Source organism: Ictalurus furcatus, chromosome 29 (assembly GCF_023375685.1).
Source record: "Ictalurus furcatus strain D&B chromosome 29, Billie_1.0, whole genome shotgun sequence".
Taxonomy (NCBI): domain Eukaryota; kingdom Metazoa; phylum Chordata; class Actinopteri; order Siluriformes; family Ictaluridae; genus Ictalurus; species Ictalurus furcatus.
Genome location: NC_071283.1, coordinates 13,180,792 through 13,202,623, shown reverse-complemented (window position 1 = coordinate 13,202,623; position 21,832 = coordinate 13,180,792). Strand labels below are relative to the sequence as shown.

The 21,832-nt window shown below is 47.3% G+C and overlaps 2 protein-coding genes across 2 annotated transcripts in view; one reads left to right on the top strand and one right to left on the bottom strand.

Moving 5' to 3' along the window:
• The window catches only part of tmem131l (transmembrane 131 like), a 41,200-nt gene extending 34,797 nt beyond the window's left edge, over nucleotides 1-6,403 (top strand). Inside the window, exons 22-34 of the mRNA XM_053618852.1 lie at nucleotides 71-263; nucleotides 537-722; nucleotides 824-964; nucleotides 2,080-2,608; nucleotides 2,691-2,821; nucleotides 3,484-3,644; nucleotides 3,811-3,975; nucleotides 4,090-4,168; nucleotides 4,383-4,468; nucleotides 4,589-4,721; nucleotides 5,322-5,401; nucleotides 5,539-5,660; nucleotides 5,885-6,403. Coding sequence (XP_053474827.1) covers nucleotides 71-263; nucleotides 537-722; nucleotides 824-964; nucleotides 2,080-2,608; nucleotides 2,691-2,821; nucleotides 3,484-3,644; nucleotides 3,811-3,975; nucleotides 4,090-4,168; nucleotides 4,383-4,468; nucleotides 4,589-4,721; nucleotides 5,322-5,401; nucleotides 5,539-5,660; nucleotides 5,885-6,169 — 2,291 coding nt within the window. The 3' untranslated portion in view covers nucleotides 6,170-6,403. The remainder of the gene's footprint in view (nucleotides 1-70; nucleotides 264-536; nucleotides 723-823; nucleotides 965-2,079; nucleotides 2,609-2,690; nucleotides 2,822-3,483; nucleotides 3,645-3,810; nucleotides 3,976-4,089; nucleotides 4,169-4,382; nucleotides 4,469-4,588; nucleotides 4,722-5,321; nucleotides 5,402-5,538; nucleotides 5,661-5,884) is intronic.
• A 2,352-nt stretch (nucleotides 6,404-8,755) lies between these two features.
• On the bottom strand, nucleotides 8,756-21,203 carry LOC128604072 (dynein axonemal heavy chain 7-like). The gene is made up of 2 exons (XM_053618851.1): nucleotides 20,994-21,203; nucleotides 8,756-20,814 (listed from the first exon to the last, which is right to left on the bottom strand). The coding sequence occupies exon 2, from the start codon at nucleotides 20,790-20,792 to the stop codon at nucleotides 8,898-8,900; it is 11,895 nt and encodes a 3,964-aa protein (XP_053474826.1). The 5' UTR covers nucleotides 20,793-20,814; nucleotides 20,994-21,203; the 3' UTR covers nucleotides 8,756-8,897.
• Nucleotides 21,204-21,832: the final 629 nt, after the last annotated feature.

Genomic DNA, 21,832 nt, shown 5'->3' with positions numbered 1-21,832 from the left:
AACTATATTAGCACCTGGTGCGGTGCATTGCGGTTTGAATCCGCCGTCTTATGGCTGTTGTGTCTCTCAGGTTTGCGCGGTCACCTCAGCAAGCCTCTGTTCGCCATCCAGAAGAGTTTTAAAGTGGAGAACGCAGGCGAGCTTCCTCTCACCGTCATGTCCATGAACATTAACGGCTATAAATGCCAGGGCTTCGGCTTCGAGGTGCTGCAGTGCCGGTCCTTCCGTGTCGACTACAACTCTTCCTCCGAGATCACCATCTCGTACGTTTACACGAGCGACACCCACAGGATTTCCGAGAGACATCTTTTTATTTTAGATATGTTTGTAGTCTTTACGTCTGGTACTAACTAGCTGAGTAACGTGACACTCTCGGAGTCATAAAGTCTTTACTGCGAAAGCTAGCTAGAAAAGAAACTTTATGTATAATGGTAATACGTTAAAATAAATAAGCTCATAATGACACGACAGACTAGACTGTTCTCACTGTCTGTGGAGCTTCTTCTCCTTCACTCTCTCTCACCCTGTCGTTCCAGGTTCACTCCAGACTTCACGTCATCCTGGGTGATCAGAGATCTGACGTTAATAACCGAGCGCGGCTCTTCCTTCCCTTTCACCCTGAACGTCACTCTGCCACACCACATGCTGCCGTTGTGCGCTCAGGTCGTCCCCGGGCCCAGCTGGGAGGAGTCCTTCTGGGTCGTCACACTCGTCTTCACCTGGTTAGACGCTCTCTCGGACACACACGCACTCCTAGACACGATTCCAAGACAGTTTCGAGTTAAAGTGTGTGTAACGATGTGTTGTGTGTTGTGTGATTTAGCTTCTCTTTGGCCGGAGTGTGTCTCATGGCCTTCCACCAGGCTCAGTACATCCTGAGAGAGTTTTCCACTCCGACTCCACGCAGCAACCATAACTCGAACCCGCGTGATATCAGCAGCCATAACACTCCTAATAACACCAGGTAACACTCAGCACTCTGCTTTTTAATACACACACAATGCCACGATATTCCCCATACGCTGTTTGATTATCGTTCGTAATATGATCACGAAACCGTATCAATAAACAGGACACAGCAAATAAGAGGGTTCTAAATGAAAATCTGCAAATTAACCTGATTATTATTATTATTATTATTATTTATACTAATATTATTTTAAAAGGTTGATAAAATATTTAATGATGAACGTAAATACGAAATGTTTTCTGTGTTATGTATATACGCTTGTATACGGTTAGTATATATCGTAAGTTATAGATGTACAGACATATATAAACATAATTTGTGTTTTAATGGCCGCGTTATATGCACCGGATTATTTCCATAATAAATGAATAAAAAATACATTTTTAGATCTTTTTGTTCCGAATGTCTTCAATTAAAACGCTGAGTAACGTACTTTTAAAGCGCACCTATTATGGTTTTTCGAATATTACCTTTCGCGTAGCGTGTTATACAGCCGTTCGTGAACGCAAAAACGTCTGCAAAGTTGAAAAAAAATCATTAGATGGGAGTTATTTACTCCCAAAAGAAGGAACCGGTTCTGAACGGCTGAAACGAGTCGTTAGTAATTCCGGATTTACTTCCTGTACAAACTTACGTAATTTGGTAACAAAAAAACCCCGCCTCTGGTCTTCATCGGCTGCTCGCGAACAGACGGAGCTGAAACACGTTACGTTAGTGGGCGTTTCCTTTTCGACACACGCTGACAGAGGTAGACCAATCACAACAGACTGGGACATCTGACCAATCAGAGCAGAGTATGCTCTCTGAAAGGAGGAGTTTAGAAGGAATCCTTTAGAACGGATCATTGAACGAGTCGTCTGTGACACTGGGAGGAAGAAAGGTAATGCTGCAATTTAAATTATGAGCACGTTAAAGTGTTTTTTTGACCTCTGATGCGTGTAAATCTATTTTATGAGAGCTTTAAAACAAAATTAGGCACGTTTCAAAACCATAATAGGTGCGTTTTAAATCTCTACATTGCTCGTTTAAATTGGAGTGATTTTTTTTTAATGTCTTTTCAAGTCGGTACGCATCGTTAACATATTTATTTTCTTTCTTTCCTCCTGCAGTAAAGGCAAAGGCAGCTGCAAAAGTTACTCCGACACAAGCCACACCTCCGATAAAGGGAAAGGGCGGGGCTCCACCGCCTTAGCCAACGGGACGGCTCGTTCCCAAACCGCCTCCAGAAAGAGCTCCGGAGGCTCCACCCAGCCTCAGAAAAAACAATCACGAGTTTCGTTCCTCTACAGATACAAAAGCGGCTCTGCGGCCAACGCTAATGCTGCTAATGCTAATTCTAACCCTCCAATGGATGAAGAGAGAGAGGAACAGATGTTCGACCCTGACCCTGATGTCTGTAACAACAACAACAATAACGACGAAGCTTTAATCGAGTCGGTACACCACGCGGAAGAGCAGAAAGAGCAGATCAGGGAGGACAAAACGTTGCCAGGAGATATGTTTCCCATGGAAACGCTTCCTATGTTTTCTGAAAGCATCACAGCCAATCGCATGCCCCAGGCTCACGTTGATGCACAGGCGGAGAGCAGGTGCAGCCGAAGGAGAGACGAGGAAAAAAGGGAAAACATAGACACCGAGGTATGCCTTTAGATCTTAGCCATAGCTTATAATTCGTGATATTTCGATAGCTAACGCGTGTTCCCGATCTTCTCGTGTCTAGCCGAGAGAGAGCGACGGCTCTCAGAAGAAGAGAGCGGAGAAGGACGCCGAGCTCACAGTGTCCACGTCCAACACAAAAACGAAGAAAACCTCAGCAAAGAACCGCAGGAAGCCTGTCGAAATCGTACCGGGGTGAGTCGACTCACGCACTCGACTCTCAAAACTGCCGTCAGTAATGAAAAACTAATCCAGTAAAGCATCGTGATATCAGAAAATAACACACAAATATCGAAGAGCGTCCGTTATGTTTTGGTTATAGAAGCACCGTCTATGGGCGAAATCTCACATCTGGCACAAACGGAGCTTCCTTAATATTAAGAAAACGCATTAACGACTAATTTTGTTTGGGTAACCAACACACAGGCTTAAATGATTCGATCTCGGAATAGGCTGTTGTCTTGGAGGGCGTCATTACCTTATACTTTTAAGTTAAAAGAAAAACACCTTACGCACACTATAGCCTGCAATTCACGTCATCCGGAAATATCCGCCTCGCCAAAACGGTGATTTCATTCTTGTTGTCGAAGTTACGTACCAACACGCTATCGAGAGCACTGACCTCTGAAGAAAGATATTCGGTTTAATCCGGTGTTCAGTTATCGTCACAAAACAATACTAAAAAGTTACGTGCTTGCTTTAAAAGTGTTAGCTTAGCACTTAGAGGGACTTCTTAAGTCATTAACAGTCCTGAGATTCAACCTCTCAACCTTCCCGAGAGCCACGATCGGACCTTTAGAGCGCAACCCTGTCTTCGTGTCTTAACCTTCATTCGGATTCATTCATATCACCTACAGGCTCCCGGAGAGCGGCGCTGTGATGATGGTGGCGGAGATCGAGAGGGAACCCGAGTACAGAGAACCTCGGAACACGGCTAGGATCCGCAACCACTCGGCCAGCGTGAAGCTGGAGATACCCAAAGCGGCCGCAGCGGTGGAGAGCCCTGTTAAACAAAACGGTGAGGAAATGCTTTATTCAGCACTGTATAGCCAGTGTAGATCACGGTTCGTCACATCAGACTTGTATCCTGTATTTTAAGAGAAGGGTTTTAGGCACATGCAGGTGCAGTGAGTTACGTGTGTGTGTGTGTGTGTGTGTGTGTGTGTGTGTGTGTGTTTGTTCAGACGTGTGTTTGGCCAGACCCCGGCGGAAGGCCCCAGAGCGACGGCTTCAGTGGGAGTCAGGCTCGGATTCGAGCAGCTCGTCGGGCAGCGTCAGGGCCAGCAGGGGATCATGGGGCAGCTGGAGCAGCGTGGAGGGAGAGAAAGACCCCAGCAGAGCACGACAGAGTGAGACGCGCGCAAAATAGCTGCTTTTCGGAATATTTCGCACGCGTGCGTGTGCGTGCGTGTGTGTCCATTCTCACTGCTTTCTAACATAATTGTACTATTTGTTTATTTCAGGAGATCCAGTGCAGTACAATATGTACACCGCCGACCGTGATTGTTACCCACCCGCGAACTGCACCTTTAAAACTCAAAGGTAAAAGAAACATGAACCAGTAAAGACACCATTATTATTTTTTTTTATAGGTTTATTTTATTTAAAAGTGAGACGTCATGTCGCTTCACCAAGATCTCTGTGTGAAAGAGATCTCCGGATCTCCTGCCCACACGTTACACTTTATTTCGAATGACACGTTTTACGCTCGATATTTTCCGTTAAATGAACGTCACGTTAATGTTGTGTGTTACAGCATGAACAATCTGTACGTGAACCTTGAAACTCCTGCTCTGTCTCCAAGTTTCGCCGACGTGGCTGCAGGTGTGGACAGAAGCTCAGGTGAGCGCTCGTTGTTTTGTCGGTGCCCTTGTAGACGGTAACGATAGGTGACGATAAACACTGATTCGTAATCTCCACTGTGACGTATTTAACCGATGTCGAACGATGTTGCGTACTCAGATATGGGTGGTGCATACATGCCGGAGGAGACGTGGTCCGCTCCTTCTGTTCCTCTGACCAATGGTTTCAGGTACAACAGGCCAGAACCACGCAGCACTTACAACCAGAACTCCAACTCCAACCCCTTTACCGGGTACGGCGCACACACCTCACACACTCCGTTAGCATGCTTAATGGTATGAATGAACGGATACGTGAATAGATGTAAGGGCAGTAGCTGCGTAGATATGCAGAGAGGTGGATGGACTGATGGATGCTTGGATATTGATGGATGTAAATAGACAGGCAGATGGATGTAAGTAGATATGTACTTGAATGATATAAAGAGTTCTGTGATGGATAGATGGTGGTTTGATGGATGGTATTTGGATGAGTGGAAGGATGGATGGATGGATAGATGGTAGTTTAATAGATGGATGCTGGTTTGGAAGGATGGATGTAAATAGGTTTGAGATGGATGGATGCTGGTTGCATGAATAGAGAGATAGATGCTAGATGGATGGATGCTGGCTGGATAAATAGATGTGTGATAGATGGGTTGATGGATGTGTGGATGCTAGTTAAAAGGATGAGTGGATGGATGGATGGATGGTAGTTTTATACATAGATGCTGGATGGATGGATGTAAATAGGTTTGAGATGGATGGATGCTGGATGTTGGTTGGATGAATAGATACCAGCTGGATGGATGCTGTGTGTGTGTTAATCTTAGGTTATTATCTGCTCTTTCTAGAAGTTTCCTGTGGAATAACGCAGCCAGTCAGTGCAGCAACCCATATTCCTACTGCCCCCCAAATAACTACATGCCATCAGGTAAAAGTCTCTCTCTCTCTCTCTCTCTCTCTCTCTCTCTCTCTCTCTCTCTCTCTCTCTCTCTCCATCCTGCATCTGTCATTCTGTTAGAATAGGAACAGAATATTTCATAATGCTTTTCTTTTTGCCCATCTAAGGGAACGGACATTACCAGAACAGCTTCCCGTGCCGTGAAACTCAAACACAGGCCAGCTGGAGTGAGGAAACCCCACACAAGGACACGTCCTCTTGGGACATGACCAGCTGTGTGGGCAGCAAGGTGAGCTTCCAGAATATTCCACTGTTCTGAATGGCACACACTCTATAGGTCACCTTCTCAGTCATAATTCCTAATTCGCCCTCATTTGCATGTCATTTACATAAACCACAGCCTAATTTACTGCAGATGATGTGATGGTGAGAAAATGAAGGGGAAGTATTCAGCGACAGTTATGCAATCTTAGAGGTTATGTTTTAATCTCTCTCTCTCTCTCTCTCTCTCAGCCTTATTTCTCAGGCACCCGGAGTCTGTCTCCGATCTCCTCCAGTCTGTTCGGCTCTATCTGGACTCCTCAGAGCGAGCCGTATCAGAGCCACTTCCACGCCGAGCGCTCCGTGCCCGTCTCTCCGGTGTCTCCCTTCCCTCCAGAGCCGCTTCCCCCTAAGCACTTCTCCAGCTTCAACCCGTTCGGCCCCCACATGAATCTGGACATCTGGAACAACTCGGCCTCGAACCGCAGCTCCAACTCTCAACTCTCCAACGACTCGGGCTACTGCGCAGACGCTTGACCTGGCAGGCCTGAAGCTCCGCCCACCGCATAAGGAAAACGACGAAGACAAACGATAAGAATGTGGTTTTATTGATGACGGAGGAAAAAATGTGAATGTTCTTTTCTTTTCTGTTTTATGTTCCATTTTTTCCTCGACAGGATTCTGTTTGTGCAAAATTTAAGCTTTTTGTTGTATATTTTTCTAGATGTTTTGCAAACTTGGCCATGAAAAATAAAAAAAAAAGGTTTTGTACTGGGCTTGTCCTCATTGTATTTATTTATATTAATTAAAGAAAACTCTGCAAAAAAAAAAAAAAAAAGAAACGTCCTCTCACATTCAACTGCTTTTATTTCCAGCAGATTTATTACCATGTTTAAATATTTGTATTAACATAAAAAGATTCGTGTTTGACACTAATGTAGAAGTCGTCAATCCTGCAGAGATGAGGTATTTTTGTAGGCCACCCCAGAAATCAGTGTCACCCTGGTTCCCTCGACAAAAGGCCAATAGGATTTTCCAATTGGCTTTTAGATTATTGCAGAAAATAAACTCTATGACCAAATAAGAGTTTATGATTCTTCCTTCATTAAGGTAATTTTCACAAATGAAATCATTTTTTATGAATTTTGAAGCCTAAATACAATCGCCAGAAGTAAAAAAAACTAAAGTCAGGCTATAAACGAAATGCACCACGGTCGCATGACTTCAACGTCACCACCGCTATGCTTCCGATAACTCTTTCAGTCTTTATATTTAAAAAAATATATACAACTGGAAAGTTTGAGCTTGTGTTGACCACAGACCTGGTGTCAGACCCGCCCCCCCATTAAGTTTCAGTAAAATTAGCCTAAAACACCTACCCAAAGTAAAATTAAAGCTGTTCTTGAACCATTTGGAGTACATGCATGGTTTTGGTCTCTTTTGAAAGTTCATTATTCCTGTCTAGGGTGTACCCCGCCTTGTGCCTAATGCTCCCTAGGATAGGCTCCAGGTTCCTCGGGGCCCTGAAGGATAAGCGGTATAGAAGATGGATGGATGTGTTAACCACACTTAATAAGGGCTGTCACTTGGATTGCACCTACATATTAAGAAGAGGGGAAAAAAGAGGCAGCTGAACAGACCGTGCTAAACATGTCAGGTGTGTCTTTTATGGTAGGATTATTCAAATACTGTAAGAACGATAACACTGAATACGTTTACATGGACAGCAGTAATCTAATTATTGACCTTACTCTGAGTAAGACAATATTGTGATTAAGGTGTGTACATGAGTCGCTTTTAGAATACTCCTTTCATGTACTCGTTTTACATGTTATAGAACATAGTTCGATTAACAGCACACGTCATTACATCACCGTGCCCCGACGTCGCTCCAGAATTTCACATGTCGACATACAGGTCGTCTTCGTTATGGTACCATATGCAGTTTTGGGTGTTTTTATTTAAAAAATTTATGATCGCTTCAAGTGTGGTTAATTATTTGTCATGCTATACGTGCTAATAGACAACTGCTTGAAGCCGTGGGCTACGTTCCAAACCGCGTACTCTACCATCTGTATAGTAGCCGAGATGCAGGTATTTCTCCTACCATAGTCCTACGGTAGGCAAGTACGCGGTTTGGGACGCAGCCGTGCTCTCTTGTTTGCCGTCAGACAGTTGAGCACTGCCATATGTATGTGTGTTCTGTCGCAAAATGCGGTGAAAACTCTCACATGACGTTAATAATGTTATTAAGGTGTGTACATGTCTGTAATGCACCTCGATAATGCGACTAAAACTGTAGTACTCCACATGTCTTAATTCGATTTGTGTTTACTTTGAGTATGACTTTAATCGGATTAAGGTAATTAAAAATTGCTGTTTACATGCTAGATTCTTAATCAGAGTATTGACTTAATTGGGTTAATATTGGATTGTTGTTGTCCATGTAAATGTACTGACTGTAGTGGTCTGTAAATCCCCATGGTGCTCTCGTTGTTGTTGTTGTTAGAATTTTTAATTTCTTATATGTTACTAGAATAAATGAATTACTTAAATAAGTAATAAGTCAGTCATCTAACACCAGCATCTGGGTAAACAAATGCGCACCGGTGATATGCATATGATTTAATATGAAGCATCTGTAATGCATTATTCTGGTGGTTCAGAGCAAAGAAGGTACATGAGTTAGTTGTTGTTCGTAGTTAGCATGGATTTATGATTTAGCTTTATGCAGAATTTTTTAAAAGTTATTAGTAATTATTATGTGATATAAACTTTAAAAGGCATCGCTGTTATGAGAAAGTGCATGTATTTATTTATCAGACATTTGTCCATCTTTCTGAAAAATGCTTATTGTTAATGTAAAGTTTTTGTTTTGTTTTTATTTTTAAAAAAGATGTTTTTGATCCCTCGTTTGAAAACATGAAATATAGCTTGTTGAAAATGCTATTTTAGTATTGGTGCACACCTCATATGTGGTAGATAAACATGTCAGGTTCCTTAAAATTCTATTACAGCACATTAATGCAGTAAATTAGAGACCTAAATTGACAACTAAAGTTTTTTTTTAAGGTAAGGTTGACATTTGCATGGAATTGCACAACTACACTTCTTTCCTTTTAAAAAAAAAATCTTTATAAAGTTTTATGGATATATTCATTACACAAAGGCATTGAGATTGAGAATAATATAAATGTGAACAATATAAACGTGAACAATGTAAATGTGAGGCCTAAATATGGCAATTTCAGGAATTGCTGCTTAATTAGTTCAACTGGCAGAGCAAAGCAACACCGCGACGAATCCAGTGCTCAGGGGGTACGTCTGTGTTGAGGCTCATGGCCATGACGTAGTTGGTGGAGTGGCCCGTGGTGGACAGCGTCCCCCGTCTCTCACTCGTCTTATACACGGGTGAAATGTAGCAGAGGCGCTCGGGGATGTCCTGCTTCTTAATGGGAATGAGCCAAATCACTGGCATGGTGTCGTAGAGGACCTTGGGGTACGACTCTGCCAGCAGCTTCTTTTTCCTGTCCCAGCGTGCCCCTTCCAGGAACAAACCACGGATGTAGACGCCATCCTCTGGAGGCTGTGAGTACTCCATTTCGTCCATGACTTGAAAGTCGAAGATGAGCAGGTCGATGGGGATGGTGTGTTTGCGAGCGTAGTTCTGCTGTGCACCGGTCAGGAAAGCCTGCGTGAAGAAGAAGCCTGACATCCAGAACACGGCCGGCATGCCGTTTTCATACCAGTCATGTAAGAATCTGAGTCTCTCCAGGAAGTCGTTGACGTATGCGCCGAGAGGTTTGAGACTCGGGTACGATTTTTTCATCCACGTTCCTGGAATGCGGCCCTTCAGAATGCTTGTCACTACTTCCTCTAACTCAGCCGACATCACCACCAGACCCTTGATGGCCTTTTGGACGTTGACACTTGAGTCACGGATGGTCTGGAGCAGCTTGTTGAAGCGGGCCATCTCCTGCACCAGGACCGTGTTCATGCTCTGATTGTAACTGGTGGGGAACCTGCGCATGGCTTCATCGATGTCAAAGTCTTGTGGCAGTTTGCTCAAAATGTCCGCCGCCACCTCGTACACCATGTCGTCAGAGGATTTAGCATCGCCGCCTGTGACGCGAGACTGAGTGAGCAGGATGCTATCAAACAGGAGCTGCGTCTCCACCTGGTCCTTGGTGATGTCAGCGTTGGCGTTCATGCCGAAGATTTCTGGGGACGGGTACAGTGGGAGTGATTTGGTGTACTCTATGTAGCTATTACGATCCCCTTCAGGTGGTGAATAGTAAATGCCGCTTGGATCGAACTTGTACTCCGGGTCTTCGACGATCTTACTGGTGTAGAAGATGGAGAGGATGGTGCGGAGTGTCCGCCGGTCCCAGTCATCCGTAACACGTCCTCCATAGTTACACTCTCCTGTCATGTAGCGCAGTGCGTCGAACGGCACTTCTTCATACTGGTCCAGGAACATATGCAGCTGTTGGACAGAGATACGCAAGTCCGTTTCGTTGAACTCGTAGGGGATGTTCCAGCCCAGGGGACCGAACTTCTTTCGCTCTTGGGTAAGAGCATGAAAGAAACACAGGCCATAAAGAAGTTTCTTGAACACCACCGGCTTTGAGCTGCCGTCGAAGAACGCCGGATCGGAGATGGGGTCCATATAAAGAGAGCCGATGATGTTGGAACGTAACCCCTTAGGGGCCTCGTTGGTCATCTTGACACCATTCTGAAGGACGGCCACGGGGAAGTTAGGCGAGGGGTAACTGGTTAGCCACAGACGGAAGTCTGGATGAGTGGTGTCTGGGTTGAGCTCCTCGCACACCCGTTCCAACGTGGCCATCCAGGATGTGGCCAGGTGGCAGTTTTGCAGCACCACCCAGGTGCCTTCCTTCACTCCCTCCTCAATCATATTCATGGCAATGGGACCCTGGCCTTGGCCCAGTGACAGAGAGGACAGCTTGTTCCCTGTGAAGCCCTTTTCATCTCCAAATTTCAGCAGAGCTGCCATGGGGTCAGAGCCTGGTGAGAGGATGAAGATGAGGGGAGCGCAGCAGTGGCTGTCTCCAAATGCCTTCCCCAGGTTAAAGGGTGGCACCTCGATAAACTGCGGCCCCAAGCTCTTTGACACAAACTCCTGCACCATAGGAATGATCTTGTCTGGTCTCAGGCAGCGTATGACCAACATTCTCTGCAACTGTCCCAGTTTCTCCTGCCACCCTCCAGGAAAAGTTGCGTGATGAGGATCCTTGCTGTCGTAAACTTCTTTCCAGCCATCTCTTTCCAGGTCCTCACGCAGGCCCTTGAAGCACTCCAGCTCGTCCAGGCGGCAGATCTCATCCCAGGATTTCTGGGGCAGCCACGTGTAAGGTTTGGAGTGAGGGTTATCCAGACCCACGCCACCCGTCAGCAGAAAGCGCCACTCGTTCTCATCAATAAGACTTTCGTGTTTAAGCAGGTTGACATTTAGGCAGAAGGAGAACAGCAGCTTGTCCTTCTCGAAGAGTGATCGGCACACGTTGACATAAAGCGAGTATGTGAAGTGGTCTCTTAGGATCTGCAATCTCTGCTCCAGAACCTCGCTCTTGTCCGAGTTGTCGATAGATGAGATAAAGAGATTGATGAACCAGCCTAGTGAGTACTGGTACATGGGTTCAATGTTGGCCAGGTCAGCGATGGAGAAGAACAAGATTGCAGAGTGGACTGCGATGGGTGTGTATCCCATACGTGTTTCATCAATCTTTCTCTCAGTCACCTCGGCCACAGCCTGCTTCTCCGAGATTTCATTGGCCAGCAGTTTGGAGGAGGAGATAATCTGGACAGCTGTCTCATCCTCCAGGATGTTCCCTTCAGATGCCGAGAGTACTTCCAGCATCTTGTCTTCGAGCTCCTGAAGCTGTCTCTTGTTTTCCGCTCCCTGCAGGATGAGGGCTTGTTTCTCCTCTTCTAGGTCTGGCCTCTCTCTAGCCACCACTATGCCAAGCAGCTGGTCTTGCATCCCCTCAGGCGTGATCATGAAGTTCAGAAGCGTTACCTTGACTGAAGTCTCTGGCAGATAGTGTGGGTTTCGTAGCTTGGTGGTGATGTAGAAGCGGAAATCCGGTGAGTACTCTATGGTGGAGTCTCCCAGGCGGATACACACACTCCCTCCCTGCTTAAACGTCTGCTTCAGCAGCAGAGGCTCCAAAATGGGGTCCAGTTCCTCGCCCACATTTTCCAGCAGCACTGGCGTGCCGAACTGAATGCAGTTCTCCAGCGTTCTAACAAAGTTGCTGTCGCTCAGCTTGATCACCTGCAGGCTGTTGGCCTTCTCCATATTCTTTACCCACTTGTTTGCTTGGCCCTGCGGGTCGATCATCAGAGGCCATCGCCTTGCGTTCGAGATGATGATTGCATTGTCAATGGAGAAACTATCTGATGGAAGGCCAGCGATGATCCAGCTTCTGATTTTCACCTGCTCTCCCAGAGAGCGCGTCAGAGACACGTCCTTAGAGCAGGGGATCGCTCTGGCCTTACACTGCTCGATCCATTCTTCCGTAGCACAATGCCTATAACTAGATGTGAAAGCCCCCAGGTAGGCTACTATAGCAGCCGAGATGAGAACATCTCCGGTTAGATTGGTGTACAATTCTCCCAGGCTCAATGCCGACTCACTCCAACGCGTCCTCTCCCCTCCCAAACCACCGATCAGCTTTTCTGCTCTCTCCAGCTTCTTACTGCACAGCTCCACCTGCTTTTCCTTGTCATCTTTCTCGTTCTTGCTGGCCTCTAGATTCTGCTGAAGTTGGGCCAATTTGTCCTGGACCTCCTTTAGAGCTGCCTGCTTCTTTTGAAGACTCTCCGTGGCTACCTTCAGCTCAGCCTCTGCTTGAGCCAACTTCTCTTTCTTAGGGGCCACAATTTTCGCGACATTGTCGTAAGAGTCCATAGCACAGACCCACTTGCAGAGACCTTCGGCTGCGGTGGAGGCCGTCCGGATCTTCGCGGGGTCAAACTCTGGGTTGGTGATGTATTTGTTGCGGATGATGGTCATGTAAGCAGGTGGAATGTCGTCTTTTTTGTACTCATGCAGACTCTGCAGGAACTTCATGTCACCCAGAAGCTTCTTGGCTGGGCCCCAGAAGTCCTCAATCTTTTTGCGTGGGTCGGAAGGGTCAGTGACGCGGTCAGGTTTTATGCCTTTTAGGATACAAATGGCCTCCATCACAAGTTTGACTCCAGCTGGAGGGCTCTTCATTGACTTCACCACTGTAATGTCCTGTTGAGTAAGTGTATTCAGTGCGGCCATAGCTGACTTCAGGATGGGCATAGCAACACTCAAGTCGGCGTCACACTCGTCTTTGATGGCCTTGGCAGCCATGGCCTGTTCATTTGCGACTGCCTCATCCATGCAAACTACCTTTTCTGTCTCTGCCACCTCCGCAGACTCGTGCTCAATCACCACCATCATCTTCTCTACCTCTTTACTAGCCAACCGGAGCGCAGGCTGAAGTGCCTCCAGCTCCACTTGCATGGTGGCCACTTGAGCGGCAGCAGAGTCCACTTTCTCCAGACCAACCTCATAGCGTCGTTTTTGCTTCATCACCTCAGCTCTTTTGCACTCCAGCAGGACTTTGAAGGTTGAGATGAGCTCCAGGTAGGAGGTCGGGGTGACGTAGTTGTGACGCTGCAGTTCAGCCAGAAAGCGTCCCGAGAGATTGATGATGGAAGTGTGGAAGCTCTGGCACATGTCTATGCAGCCAGCGCGAACGTCATCCGTCATCTCGATGTCCTCCAGGAACCGAGATGCCACAGCCTGTAGAGCATCATCAGGCCAGCTCTGGAACCAGTCTATGGTGCAGCAGTTGATGAGCGCAGGGAAACGTCGCAGACGGCCTCGGAAGGCGTCACCTATCGGACTCATGGCCAGCACCACGTGCAGCTGACTGCGACAGCGCTCTACAAACATGTTGAACAGTGCCAGTGGACTTCCGTCTGTCTGCTTCTCCCGTGCCCGCTGTCGATCCAGGACCCGCATTCGTTCGCAGATCTCCTGCTTCTCATCCACGGCAAAGAGATTAGGAACTTCACCTGTGTTGAGCAAATTGCTAACGTCCTCGAGGAATGACTCCATCTTTATCTGAGTGTCAGTGAAGAGGAAGACACCATGGGTATCACCCGATGTTGATTTGCGCATAATGCGTTTTAGGTCATCACGCCATTCTGTCATCCCATAACTCCTGGAGATCTCCACCTGGAAGAGCTCGGCTTCAGCCATGTGAGCAGCCAGGCGAGTCAGGGACTGCCGACCGCTCCCTCCAACGCCGACCAGAAGCGCATGACCCCTCGGCTGTTTTAGGATACGAGAGATCCTGCAGACATGTTCAATGGCGAATCGGAAGAGCACAAGATTCATGGATGCCTTGCTGATGTTGTTATACTCCTCTAGGTGGGCCTCTACCACTTTGCGTAGCTGATCAAGGTCACCAACTTCACGGTAGTTGCGGTCTTCGCCCTTGGGGTCATGGAAATCACAGAACATGAGGCTGCGCAAGTCATCTTCAGTTACGCGTCCGTCAGAGTCAAAGTCCAGGTGCTTGAAGAGCTGATGGAAGTCCTCCTTTAGGTGGGACTTGCAGACCTCCCGCAAGAAGTCCACCATCCAGGTGCGGTCTGATGGGTCAACCAAGCGGTCGTAATAAACTCTCTGCACCTCATGCACCCACAGGCGTTTAATAGCTTTGGGGTCTTCTGCAGTCTCTGGGCAAGATAAGCAAATGCCTTGGATGACACGAGAGAAATCCCGCAGGTTGAAAAGATAATGAGACTTGGCTGGGGTAGGCAGCAAGTTCTTAGTGGCCTCCTGATACACCGCCAGGGTGGCACCCACTATCTGAGAGGTGAGGCTGGCAAATGCCGGCGGAAAGGGAAGTCGTGTAGTCAAGTGCCAGTTTAGGATGCTGGAGAAAATGGTATGCATGGTCTTCTCATCAAACTCGTTTATAATTACGGTGTTAAAATGACGAAGGAAGCGAGGTGTCACTGGGTTTCTCCCACCACCGGGAGGCCCCATGGCGCACATCAGCTGGATGTCCACCAGGTTGATCATGGAGCAGTCCTTCATGTCATACCAGTTCCAATGGTCCAGCCACTGGCGCAGAAGCTCCACGGGAGGCTGAGCACCGTAGGTCTCTCTCGCGGGCATATTCACATCATCCACGAACAACACCATCTTCTTTCCCAGAAGGGGGCCAAACACTCCTTTGCGTCTCTTGTCCAGCTTGGACATGATGATGTCCTGAGTCTGAGCGGCTGTGGTTTGGGCTGAAAAGTTGATTAGCAGAGGACTGTACGTGTCCTTGTCGAGCCGCTTCAGCAGAAAGTCTAGGATGTACACGCTCTTGCCGGTTCCTGTGGGCCCCACAAAGATGGTGGGCTTCTGATGCGTGACGAGCAGCTCCATCAGAGCCGTGTAGCGCACTGTATTCTCCGTGGGCACGATGATCTCGTTGAACTGCACGTCTTTGGGGATCGGTGGCGCCAGTCTCATCTCTTCGGCCCACGGCTCCCAGCTGCCTGGACCCTCTTTGATGAAGCGGTATTCATAGAGAGTGCCTTCGGCAGGTAAGGGCACTGTGAGCTGCTTGCTTGGTGCCTCTATTTGTTCCAGGATGCCATGTCTTGCCCGCGTCTTCTCAGTCAGAGCACCTGTTAGCAGCTCCTTCACCAGACCATCAAACTTCACTCTCCCTGGCTCTGTGCAGGTGGCACCCACTGACCACACCAGAGAGAACACAAACATACCCTCAAGCCAGGAGCACACGTCTCTCTCGCTCATGACCTTCATCTGGCCCTCGTCTCTAAACTCGTCCATCATGCAGTCTATCAGGTTCATCAGGGAACGCACCAGATTGGTGTCTGATGTCGGAGACAACTCCTTGGTCCCTTTGCGGATGAGCTGCAGGCAGGCGGGCAGCATGCGGTCGAAGAGGCCGGCAATGAGGTCTTTGTGCACGGAGCTCAGTGCGGACGGTAAAGTGTTGAGCCAGGAGATCATTAGCGGCCTCCAGCCCAGCATATGGGGCTCCATGTAGATCATGCCACAGCGAGAAACCGTGGCAGGTGAAGCCACCTCCAGGTCCATGGGTTCAAAGATGAGACTCATTTGAGGAGACATTTGGATGATCTCACCGCTCATCAGGCACAGTTTCTTATTGTCATCAAGCACTGTGTTCATGTTCTCGATCCACACTGCATCCACCGGACCATCAAAGATCAGCCACTTCCTGTCTGGCGTCTGAGAGGTGGCAAAGTTTCTGTAGCTCACAGCAAGTATGCCGTCTGACCACTCATGAGAGACAGGGTCAAACTGACCATACAGCTGACCCATGGTGATAGACTTGGGGTTAATAACAGTGATCTGAACCCTGTTCTCATCCATCAGGTGCTTCTCACAGACATCGTTCAAGGCAGCGGCGAGGACTCGATAGGCGCTCGTCTTCCCACCGAAAGGCTCTCCCACCAGCATGAAGCCGTGACGCACGAGCATCATCTCGTAAATCTGCAGGATCTTCTCTGCAAAGAAATCTGTCACCTGCAGGTTCATCTTCTCACTGTTCTCTTTAATGGCCTCCAGCAGGACGGTATAGTCTGGTTTTGGTAGTTTTACACCAGGAAAAAGATCTGAAGTGATTCCCTCAAAGAGTGGCAGGTCATGGGCCAAAAATTTGGGAAGGTTAACGTCGATGATGGACCTCAGCAGTAGAATGTCCTCGTTCTCCTCAGGGAACTTCAGTTTTAAGTTTCCAGCGGCTGTCAGGACGGATTTGACGGCCCTCATACCGTAATCATAGTGGCTCTGAGAGGACAGCTGCTCGGAGCAGAGGCGATACGTGGCCACGATCTTCACTGAGAGAGGACGAGCTCTTACAAAACCACAAGAGTAGAGCACGATCTCGGCGATCAGGGCGTAATCAGGAACCATCATGGCCACGGTGCGGAACAGTGCCTTCAGGTTATCAGGCAGTTCGGAGCGGCCAGCGTATCCCGGGTTCATAGTGATGAAGACGGCACAAGACGGGTTGAGCCTTAACTCCGTACCCTCAAACATCAGCATCTCGGCATGATCTGCGATCCCTCTCTGAATAGTGAGAATTTGTTGCGCCACCACGGACAGCACCTCCAGGTCAATGCGGTTGAACTCGTCAAAGCATGCCCATGCGCCACAGGATAGCAAACCCTTAAAGAACTTTCCCAGGGCAATGTAATCAAGGCCATCAGAGCAGTTGAAGACAACACACTGCTTAGCCACAGCTTTGGCCAGATCCTTAGTCGTCTCGGTCTTCCCTGTACCTGCTGGGCCTTCAGGAGCTCCTCCTAAGTGCAAGTGCAGGGCTCCAAAAAGGGTTCTGTAGCAACGATCGGTGAGAGGGGTGATAACCAGACGTGGCGTGTTACCCAGGTACTCGTAGCCATAAGCCAGTCCCGCGTTAATCATTTTAGTCTGAAGCTGGTTCTCAATCCAGTAATAACGAAGCTGGCTGAGCCACTCGAAGTTGTTCTCATCATCCACACCCTTGCGCACAAGCGAGGCCAACACGTCGCGAGCGTGCACGTCCAATACCACCAGCGCTTCCAGAGTCACTCGGTTCTGTTTGGACAGTTTCCCACGCACCAACGCCACTATATCCTCGATCTGTGTGTTATTCTGATGCAAATAAGCTTCCAGAGCCTGTGGTCCCGTTGCGATGGCTTCGTGGATGTGTTTAGTCCAGTACACCTGAGACACACACAGTACTGCCTGACCTGGCCAGGCTCGTACCCAGTTGATCCGCAGGTCTTCAGGGTACGCCTTGATAGCCTCTTCTACCACCTTGTGTAGGGACGTGAGCATGCCACTCTCCAGCTCGAGGAGCCATTTCTCGACCTGGCCGCGGGCTTTAGAAGTAGAGATGATGTCCAGCAGCTCCACCATCTCACCCTCACTGCTCTTCATGTGTGTGATGTCCAGAACATCACTGAACACAACATTGGCAACGCCCTCGAAGCACTTCTTCAGATGCGGCTGCACTCTGGTTGGGTCCTTCGTCTCGGAGAGAATCTCCAATAGCTCATCGTTGGACAGAAAGAAGAAGCGAGGGAAGAAGAGTCTCTTTTTTTCCAGGTACATGTTCAGGCCTTTCAAGATGAGCTCCAGGAACTCGTTGCTTTTCTTAAACTTCTCCAAGATCTGATCAATGGCCACCACAGCCAGGACGTGCTTGTCCAAGCTGACTTGCTTAATGATGTCCCTCCAGGTTTTATCCACAGTGGTGAAGCAACCTCCCTCCTCTGGCATCTGGCTTATGATGTCTGGAGAACTGAAAATGGGCTCCAGGTAGAGCCATGTGGATTGCACAGTCATCCACTCATCTAAAATCTCCTGCAGCAGCAGCAGCTTGCCCTCCCAGTCTCGTATCTCAGCCTCCAAGGGTTTAATGAAGGGCGAGCCACGCATCGTCTGCGTTTTGACTATATGATCATCCAGTAGCATCTGGATTTCATCCAATGAGGACAGAATGGATGTGCCGGTTTCACGGTAGGGAAGCAGGGTGAACATCATGTCTGCCCATTCACCTACCATGCGTTCCATGGCCTTTTCCATTGAATACTCTTTGCTGGCTGCCTCGCTGATGTTCTCGAAGTTGGGCAAGTGGGTCTCAAGCTGCAGATGAATGAAGTGGGAAATGCAGGCCTCGTTTTCTGAAGGCTTCAGGGAGAAACCCACCACGGCTGACATGGCCTCCCAATGGCGGTCTCGCAAGCCTGGATTACACAGCACCTGCACTAAGGGAATGTGCGGCTTAAAGGTCTCCACCTCAGCCTTGACTTGGGTGGCGATGTGAAGAGCCTCGGGTGAGTCCTGAAAACCTTTTTCCAGTTTGTAGAGTGAGCGCCAGTAGTTGCTGACATCACCCTCCACCTTCTCTGGGTTGATTGAGGTGAGGGGGCCATTAAGCCACCGCTGGTGCTCAGCCTGAAAAGTGGTAGCTGTCTGGTACAGGTGAAGGTATGGGAGCAGTTGTTCGTGGACTTTCTTGCATAAAGGGTACTGGGAGACGGGCCATCCAAACGCTTCTTCCTCCGAGTTGAAACCCTCTATTTTCTCCATGGCATCCTCTAGCTTGGAATTGAGTGCCTGAGCCTTTTTCAGATACTTGCTGAGTTCAGATAGGTCCCCAAAAGCGGTAAACTCCTCCACCTGCTTTGCGCAACCTTCCAGATCTTTCACGAGCCTCTCGCAACGCAACTTAAGGAAATCCTGGAATTGCACAGTCTTCTCCTTAGCAATTTCTCTGTACTTGTCAAAGATTGAAGGCATGCGCAAATGCCACTGGAAGGGCTTCTTGTTCAGGCTTATGTCTGTTGGAGAAAACTCATATTCAGCCAAGCAGCAGACACGATTCATGGAGTTTCTGAGCTGGAGCTCCAGTTTCGGCATCTCTTCAGCTTCAACCTTCTTTATGTAGGCCTTAAGTGCAAAGAGCTCTTGTGTGTTTGAAGGAATGCTGAGGGATTTTTTTTCAATCTTCTCATATTCATCACATAATTTTTCATTGCAGTTCTGGTGGTCCTTCCGCAGACGTGTGACCAGTTTGTCCCTGATTCCCTCTGCACGATACACTAGTGTATGGATAAGCGTATCGCAGTGCACTTCGAACATACCGAGTCGCACCACCTCGTAGAAGTCATGCTGGAGTTCATCAGCCATCTGCTGGTAGCGTGTCGCCTCCATCAGAATCTCCTGGAAGGAGTGCTGCTCCACCAGAAACTGCTCTACGTCCTGCCCGGCCTGTTCCGATACCAGCGGTGCAAATTTGTCGTAGAGGCGTACATGCTCAGTTGGTCCACGCATGTCTTCATGCATCACCTGCAGAATTTCATACTTTTGTGCTTTTAGGATCTCAGGCAGGATGATGGGTTTCAGGGTTCTGGCATCCTTAGTGCCTGGCCATTCTGAGTACAGCTTTGTCTCGACTCGAGGCACCAAGCTGACGCATTTCAACATTTCATCATAGACATTCAGCAAAATGGTCTCAACATCTTTGAAATCTGGATGAAGTGTGATCTTGTTCTGCCTCAGGGTCAAATGCAGAACAAAGCCCGGATGCTCATACGCTCTTACTGAAGGTGAGACCTGAGCTATCAGGCGTGTGTAGTCATAAATAGATTCCAGGGCCAGACTGTGGAGCTGAGAGGACATTAGGGCAGCCACGCAGTTGAAGAAGGACTGAAGCTGTGGTAGATTGTTATTTTTGGGGATCAAGTTGTGCTTGATTCCCTGGTAGTAGATTTGTTGCACATCAGGAAACCACTTCTTCAGCAGGACGTCTTCAGCACTTTTAATGTGTTGGCCGGCAATCTGGTAAAAGTCGAAGATATCTATAGCTTCCTCTCTGTTGTGGAACTCTGTCACATCCAGAAGACGGAAATTCTTGAAGGACCTATGCCACAGGTTCAGCACAGACAGCATGGTGGGGTTGAAGGCGTGGAGATGCTGGCTCATCCTATTTTGTGATTGATGGAAGGATGCTTTCCAAGGCTTTGGCAAAAGAGCCATCTCTTCTCTGTGAGGCGGAAGACTGTTCACCTTCTGTTCTTCGTCCTCTCTCGAGCCACACAAAGCAAAATCCACTATTGCTTTCTTAACACTCTGCAAACAATCCGCTCTTATTTCATCTGAGAGAACCTCAACACAGCTTGTTAACGTTTTCAAGGGACTTGGCACCCGGCTCAAAATACTCTCTAGCCAGGAATCTTCCATAGGGGGCACGTTATGCGTGTCAATCCCGTATCTAATGTAATTATAATATTTCAACATACTTTTCTCAGTTAGCGCACCAGATGGAACTTGTAAGCTTTCACCTGTATCTGATTCCTCCTCCATGAACATGGTGACAAGAGTCTTGCAAAGCTCCTCGCGATCATTTTTTAACTTCGTACATTGTCTGAAGAATTCAGACACTCTGGCTGTCCTGTGTGCTCTCTCGCTGTGTTCCATGCTCCTGAGTGTTTCTATGAAACTCCTAGAGGATACTCCATGATCTGTGTTCTCTGATTGTGCCGGGACGATGAAGCTTGGCTTTGCATCCTGCCGCTTAGGCTTTTTACCCTCTGATGCAACCTTCCTTTCCATTGTAGAAAACTGGAAACGCACCCTTGCAAAGAATTAGTTGTATTTTATTTAATTAGTCAGATAAAATGTATAATAAATGTAACTAGTTGGTTATCAGCCTTGCCTAAAATCTCTGAACTGTTAAATACTAAGCTGTTAAGTTCAAATAATAGTAATAATAATAATAATAATAGTAATAATAAACTTTCTTTTGTAAATTACCTTTAAAAGCAGCTTCTTAAAGCGCTGTACATAAAATAGCGGTACACAGAAAAAAATTACTAAAATGTCCGTAACTCTAAATCGCACTTTACACGCATGTGCACAGCCAGACTTCTGCAGCTTATGTTTTCCACCTGAATTCTTAACTACTGTGACACGTATAGAATCTTCTTGGTTTCCATGGATACTAGACTCTTCATACCACAGATTCTACAGCTTCAACATGGAGGAGTAGTTATCTTATAATCTCCATGTTATCGTCATTTTGACAGATAACATGGAGATTATAAGATAACTACTCCTCCATTGTGGTGTGGTTGGGGGTGTGTTTGCACGTGTTTGCACGTGTTTGCACTACATACACTCCTGTAGTGTTTCTGGAGAGTGCGCTAAATTTTACAAGCAGCACTTAGCATGGTCGTCCAGATTGCACTTTAATTAGCTGTTAATCATCTATAGGACATAAATGACCGTGTACGTATCCTGTATAGAATGTCTTCCTAAAATTTAATCAATATGTCATTAACATTTGGATATGTTAACCAATTATCATCAATATGTACAACTGACATTTAGAATTATTACTTAGAAGCATAATCTACTAATCAATATTACTTAACAAGCATAATCTATATGTATAATCAATATTTAGATGCATAGTCTAAAACCATAGAACTCTTTCTAATCAAGTTATATTCTAAGTGTGTACTGAGTTAAAGGAATTCTCTCTCACTGCACTGTAGATGTTTTTCCGTATCATCCTGTACCTTTCTGCAGAGCAATACATTGGTATTAGACATTCGGTGAAACTGTTTTCCAATTAAGTCCACTCTGAAGCT

What these genes read in the sequence shown, in the direction of transcription:
- LOC128604072 (XM_053618851.1), bottom strand. Translation starts at nt 20,792, where the DNA reads ATGGAAAGGAAGGTTGCATCAGAGGGTAAAAAGCCTAAGCGGCAGGAT.